The following is a 7,644-nucleotide window of genomic DNA, read 5'->3' on the forward strand; positions in this document are numbered from 1 at the left end:
AACGATTTTTCTGTATGAAATACATCAAGAAGATAATTTATGTTCTTGCGCTTTTCTGTTTTTGTTCTTTGTTTGTGCGAAATTCCACATATGACATAATTTTGCTAATTGGTTTTTTTAACTAGAGACTTATACAATTACACATACTTAGATTCAGAAATATGGCGTTGAAGATCGTTATGGAGTGCGTAATTATTCGTACTGTGTCACTAGGTTTTATTCAAAATTTAGTTTGAATTTGATATCGATCAAAATATTAGAATATCAAATATTCGATCAAAATATACGAATATCGGGTTTTCAATTTTGAATATATTTGATATTATTTCTAAATAATCAGATGTCAAATATTCGAGTTGACATAATTAGAATAGCGAATATTCGAGTGCCCTAAGTTACCGATTTTAAAATTAGATTAGATTGGATACGCATAGTTAGTCATTTTTGCCAATCGATAGTCTCAAATTGGGTATCTAATCCGATTAGTTCTTTCGAATTGGATTTCCAAATTTTCTCAGCCCCATTCATCACCATGACAACTGACAAGTCTTCATAGTTCAGTCATACTTCACCCACTACCTATTATAATCAACAATATCCAATCGCAATTAGGCCAATTTTGGTGAGTGTAGTGAAAATTTTGCAAAACAAAATACCCACTTTATATCCCAAACAGATTCAACAATCCATATTTACCCAACTAAACTCGATTTGTCCCGACTTTAAAATGAATTTAAAATTATATAAAAATTAATGTTAACACATGATCCGATTTTGAACCGGCCTGAATTACCTAACCCGGAATCGACTCATGGACCCGAATAAACACCGCTACCTAAATCCAAGATGGATCTAGGATATGCATTATGCAATGATCCCATTGAACATCTCCAATTGCAAACAAGAGTTGAAGAGCAAGAACAATCACCCAAAAAGAAGGAAAATGAGGGGATTAAAACATAAAAGTACCAAAATCCAATCATAAAATAAAGTTAAGGCTTCATTTTGTGCCAACAATTCAAATGAAAAAGCTTTCTCTATTCACTCACCATAAGACTATTGGATTAACAAGCAAGATCTGAATAGATATCAGATAGCCCACAGCAATGAAACAACTGTAACTCCTCCTAGAACAAATCATAAGATCTAATAATATCAACACATTTTTTTATACACAAACGATAATCTCCCGAACCATTCTACAACCTGCAAGAAACCAACAAAACTCGATGAGTACACAAAATCAATCGGATGTAGATGAAAAAGGAGTAGATAAAGTATTTACCTTATTCCGTTTGAGCTAAGCTAGCAACGAACCATACTTGTGTGCACTCTTTAGGTATGTAATATAGCATTAAAAATCTAAAAACAAACTTAATTCACACTTCTGACTTTGTACATTTACATTTAATTGGATGTTATGACCTTTTGTTCTAGAATCTGCTATGATCTCGGCTTGAAGATGAAGGGTGAGAAGGGCTTATCGAACCTGAACTTTCAGGGATGTACATTTGTGAAGCCAAGTATTCTAAGGCCACAACGACATCACTGATGAGGGGTCGGTAAACGGGTACTTCCTGAAGACACATGGCAACAATTGCGACAAAATGTTGAAAACTGCGCCAGGGAAAACGACCCTGCAAAGTCGGGTCAAGCAGCTCAATATATTTTCTTTTATCCCTGAAACAAGGGCGTGCCTGCAAAGGATAGATTAGAATAGATCAGCTTTATAACTGGACACAAAGATTCTGTTTTGATCACTTTCCGATTTTGCTTTTACAGGATTAGGCCCCAACCGAGTGTGCTAGTCGGTAATCTAAGAAACCCAATACACGCAAAAGACAGACGCTGCAGGTGTGCCAACCGACTAATACACAAGCTTAAGCCTGTTATAACACCCTCCATTCCCACCTGCAGCACCCGCTTTGTTCTCGCGTGTCTGGTAAATGACCAGAAACAGCCGACTGAAAATACTGTATTATGGGAGCGTAATGTCCATTCGCTAGACGTAAACGTGAACTCCAGAAAACAATTGAGCATCAGCATTGCTTAAAAAAAAAAAAAAACCATATCATCTAAAGATATTGGATGAGAAAAATAAAGCAAAGGTCATTTCGTTATACGTAGTTACTGGAACAGACTTCTGAAGCTCATTCTGAGATACCTAATAGGTAGATGTACCTTACAAGTACTCAAGGAAGACAACATTGTTTAAAAAAGGAGTAACGAACGATTTATGTCATTTTTAGACTAAAGCTTTAGTATCATAATCGTATCATAATTGCCAAGGTGCATCATGTCATTTTAGCTTCTTCTGCATTTGGTATTCACATTGCCTTCATTAAGAGGGATGGGGTTGGGAGGAGGTCGAGAAAGGAAGAGTAGGTCAGATATGTGCATAGAGGTGTTAATTCGGGTCATCTGGTTAATTTCGGGTTAGATGTTTCAAGTCGGTTTGAAATCGGGTTTGTGTCCATATTTTTTTTTTACATAATTGTAAATCATTTTTTTAAGTCGGATCAAATCAAGTTCGGTTACGAGGTCGCGTAAATTTTGGATCATCGAGTCTATTTTGAATAGCTCTATATGTGCATATAGAATATTAATCTAATAGTAAATCACGAGAAGAAAATAATTGCAAATATTATTGTGATCTATGAGAAGATCTCTTACCCAATTAACTAAATTTTGCTCTGCACGACTCCTGTTTGGGTCAATAGCCTTGCGCCCACTGATAATTTCCAATAAAACAACACCCAAGCTATAAATGTCGGATTTTAGAGTCAGTTTACCACTCATGGCATATTCGGGTGCACAATAGCCATAAGTTCCCATCACACGGGTAGAGACATGGGTCCTGTCACCAACAGGTCCCAATTTGGCGAGCCCAAAGTCTGAGAGCCTGGCACGGAAGTCATTGTCCAGTAATATATTTGCTGGTTTCAAGTCGCGGAAGATAACAGGTGGGTTGGCTATGACATGAAGATATTCCATACCCCTGGCTGTATCAACAGCAATTTTTATGCGCGTGTTCCAGTCCAATGGGCTCTTCCCGGGGACCAAATCTGTTTATCTCATTGGAAAAAAAAGAGGTATCAATATTTTGAATGCATATAAGAAGAAAAAAGAAGCTAGCATTTTATTCTGAACAATTAATCAAATCATAGCAGTTAGCCAATGAAGTAAAAGATGAATATAAATCAAAAAGAAAACGGCAAGATCAAGAAAGGGAAAAATAGTACAACTTGAATCTCGGTAAAATCTAGAGAAAAACAAGCATACTTGCAGTACCACTTTGAAGTACTGCCCTATAAATCTCGGGAAGACCGAAAAACGATAGCCAAAAAACACCCACCCCATCATAGTAAATATAACGGTCACAATCGTGGTAACGGAACTTTGATGCGGTAACAGGAGTGATGCGGTTACCATAACGTCTAAATATGGGTCAAAATCATAAGATATCCTTGATACGGTCCAAAACGCGGATTTTTAGCACCTTTACAATGCGGGAAATATCAGTTCGTTTATTTTTAAAACCTTTACAACACGGCTGATACGATGCGATACAACCATGTTTTTACTATGTGCACCCCATTACATCTCAAAGTTAAGAAAACATAGCAAGGAGACTAAGAGTGAGTGGGTTGGTGTGGAGCCCCAACTATCGAGAATGCAGGAAGAAAATTATAATTATAAAATGTTACTTGAGCAGGTATAGATGGACAAATAGTTGAATATATGAGCAAACATCATACTTAAAACTGAGGAACGACAACATGTTGCTATGGCAACTTTCTACCAAATGAGTTACCAACATCTGACAGGCATTGTCAACTTTAAAAGCGTAAATGGATACTTTTAGCAGAAGGGAGGGAAATGGAGGAAAGAGAATTTGAAGGAGGAACTCCTTCAAAATTTTAGCAAAACAAATCCTTCCAACATAGGAAAATTTTGGAAGAGAAACACACCCATCATCCCCCCTTGCCCCTTCCCTCCCTTCTGAAACATTTCCTTTTCCTTAGAAAAATGTTATCCAAAAGTAGTGATAATGTTTGAGAAATTAAGTAGTATTCAAAGTAACAACTAGTGGAACATCTGCTTAATAGGAAGTGGCTGTATGATAGTGATAAATCAATCGCTCGTAAATGTTTAACATAGTCAACAACTTCTCTTTAGTGTAGCAACCAATGGCTGTTAGCATGATCAAATCAGGTTTCTGCAAATAGCAATGCAATTGTATTTTGTAAAGTTCAGATGGCTAAATTTGGAATAAAAAAATTAGTTTCAAACAAATAGTTGGTCTCCACGCAATTAATCCCTTAGACTGGTCTGCCACCTCTCTTGCACGTTAAGACATGTCGTATACTCGTATTCTTGAGTCACATGGTCTAACCAAGCAAAAAGAATCTGATAACATGCTTATTTTCAAAATTTCAAGCATCAAGCAGGGTCAGAATAAAAGAAGACTATATTGAGGAAGTACCCAAACTACTCGATGGGTTTAAGGGATCATGCCATCAAATGTATCTGCTCGCTATTCCACAAGGAGTTTTCTAACATGAACCTTTGTAGTTTAATCTAGGAGTTATGTTGCCGGTAAAATAAAAGCCAAATTCCTGTAACTCAACAAAAGCAGTCTTCTTCCAATGTGGTCGCGTTTCTTCTTTTTTTGTTTGATATAAATGTGGTAACGTTTCTTACTCATCTGTCAAGTGCTAATATTTCCTATAAACTCAAAACTAAAATTTCTTTCGAGAAAACATATATATAAATATATATATCAGCAAATCTCACCTAATGTTAGCTTCATATATCTCTTTTGATTATATAGCCAATCACAACAGATAGGATTGTGCATCCTGAAAGCAGATAATCTTATTTCGGCTTATAAGGTAAATCTCTAGGTAGCTTGAGATCAAAATGAAATGAATCTCAAACCAAATCCTTTTTTTGTTCTAACTTTAATTAAACGGTGGCACCAAAACCCTTTATTACAATTCTACATAAACAACAAGAACCAAAAGGGCAGAACAAACCACCAGAAACTCTTTAAATTTAAAATTTTCATCGGAGCAAGTCGTTTCTTAACACAAATAGGAAACATCATAAAAAAGTTTGATGGTTCATTTAATCCTATAAAGTTATAATTCTGGGCCATCAATCTGGTACAATTTGATAGATCATGTACTCCTATGTCATTCTATTTTATTACATTGATTTCCCAAAGGCGGCCATAATGAACTATATTGAGCCATAAGACATCATGTGTCACAAGTTGACAATACAACAGATCAATACTTGCCGTATCCCATTGGATTTATTTATTCGTGTGTTGTAACACAGAATCTTAGACAACCCACAAATAAAAAAAGAGGAACCAGGCATAGTAACACCATTTTCAATGCTTACGACATGAATAAATACTCTAAAAACTAGCACTATGCACGAATAGTCAAAGTCACAAGACATTATTCTTGAAATCTAAAATCTAGATATCATGAGAAATATAAAAAGCATTACTTTATTTCTAGATCACACTGCAGTGATCAAAACTGACATATTCAAATAAATAAAAAAGTACATATTTTCGCCAAAACACAACTAAACTACAATGAACTCGTTGTAAACGAACAATCTTCAAACATAAGAATTATCGCAACTCATACCATATATATATATATATATATATATATATATATATATATATATATATATATATATATATATATATATATATATATATATATATATATATATATATATATATATATATATATATATATATATATATATATATATATATATATATATATATATATATATATATAACAATCTCAACGTATATATTTTAAAAACGCTTACCGAATAAATGGTCCTCCAAGCTACCCTGTGGCATATACTCATAAACTAAGAGTTTTTCATCGCCATCAGTGCAATACCCTTTTAAGCTCATAAGATTCGGGTGGTGAAGAAGGCTAAGCATGAGAACTTCAATAATAAATTCCTGACTTCCTTGGACTCCTTCATGATTCAATTGTTTAATAGCAACAATCTGCCAACAAATGCAGGATCTAACATTAATTGTTAAAATACCTCACATGTAGACAACTACTCATCATATCATCAACCCAATATCACGCTAAAAAATAGGTCTGGGTAAAGGAAAGTGACAGACAATCCATACCCATACCCCTTCACAGAGAGGCTAGAGGATTGTGGCCAATTTTACCCAAAAAGAGCCCGGCACACCAAAATCGAGTATTCTAACATTTAAATTTCCACAATTTCTTCAAATAATGCAAAATGATAACCAAAGTGAATGCAAGAAGACCAAAGTTTACCTCCCCAGTCTCCAGCCTTCCCCTGAAAACTTTACCAAAACCACCTTCACCAATCTTATTAGCACTATTAAACATTCCGGTTGCAACACAAAGTTCGCGGTATGAGAAGCTTTTTGCTGGACTTTTCGACCTAGCAGTTTGATCACCTACTCTAACATTCCCTAAATTAGCATCACCATTACCATTTTCTACAAAAATTTGCACATTTCCTCAATCAAAATTTCATTAATACCCAATTCAAGAAAATCAGAAAAGAACAATATTCAATAAATGTCTTGCACTCACCATTCTTATGCAAATCAACCTTTCCATTGTTATTCACTACATCAATCAACCATTTTCAGCAACAATTTTACATGAAAATTGATATAAAGTTAGAACAGTATAGCTATTAGAATACCCATTTATAAAGGTAGCAACTTTAACTGAAATCAATAACAATTAAAATGCCCAATTATAAAGGTAGAAACTTTAACAGAAATTTATGCAGCTTTTACATGAAATTCATACCTGAAGTACATGAAGCAGATCTTGCCCTGTCAGTATCTTCAATCTTGAAAATCTTTCTCTTTGAGAATAAGAATGAAAAACATCCCATTTTGAAGTGACCAAAAAAAAAGGAAATTAATTTTACAAATAAAAAATAAAAACAAAGATTACAACCCTAAAACTTGCATAAAACCTCTTTTAAACTGACATTGAGTATGAACCCATCAAATAAAAAACAAATTACTAAAACCCAGTGAAAAAAGTAAGTGAACTTGAGAAAGACGACAAGAAAACGATGAAAATTAAGCATATAAAGATAACCAGGAAAGAACAAAAAGTTTTGAAGCAGATCTTAACTAACTGAAGGAAATAGGATAATTTTAAAATATGGTATAAAAGAGACCTGTAATCACAAGTGTTTGTACACAAAGACAAAGATGAACCAGAGGTTTTGTTTTTTTCCAATTTTATAAATGCTCATAAGGAAAATTATACTTGTATATTCATTATTTTTACCCCAAAATATTTACAAAGAATGTATATATGCTAAGGAAGTATCAATTAAAAGATAAGATGATTTCTCTTATTTTTCATAAGAAAAATGCTGAGAAAATCACAAATACATGGAAAGATATAGCTAAGAGTGATTACTCCCTCAAATTCAATGCAATTGTCACATTTTACATTTTATTTATCACAAATTTTTAAATGAAACGGTCTAATAGTGATATATCTCTATTGAACTGACCTATGTATATTTAGTATTTTAAAGTAATTATTTATAATTTTAAAGCGATCAATTAAAAAAATT

At 33.8% G+C, this 7,644-nt stretch overlaps 1 protein-coding gene across 1 annotated transcript; it reads right to left on the reverse strand.

Annotated features, from left to right (window-relative positions):
* Positions 1-383: 383 nt before the first annotated feature.
* Positions 384-7,306, reverse strand: LOC130806320 (probable serine/threonine-protein kinase PBL21). The gene is made up of 7 exons (XM_057671340.1): positions 6,855-7,306; positions 6,630-6,665; positions 6,345-6,532; positions 5,866-6,055; positions 2,674-3,065; positions 1,286-1,697; positions 384-1,206 (listed from the first exon to the last, which is right to left on the reverse strand). The coding sequence occupies exons 1-6, from the start codon at positions 6,940-6,942 to the stop codon at positions 1,434-1,436; spliced, it is 1,158 nt and encodes a 385-aa protein (XP_057527323.1). The 5' UTR covers positions 6,943-7,306; the 3' UTR covers positions 384-1,206; positions 1,286-1,433.
* Positions 7,307-7,644: the final 338 nt, after the last annotated feature.

Source organism: Amaranthus tricolor, chromosome 2 (assembly GCF_026212465.1).
Source record: "Amaranthus tricolor cultivar Red isolate AtriRed21 chromosome 2, ASM2621246v1, whole genome shotgun sequence".
NCBI lineage: Eukaryota > Viridiplantae > Streptophyta > Magnoliopsida > Caryophyllales > Amaranthaceae > Amaranthus > Amaranthus tricolor.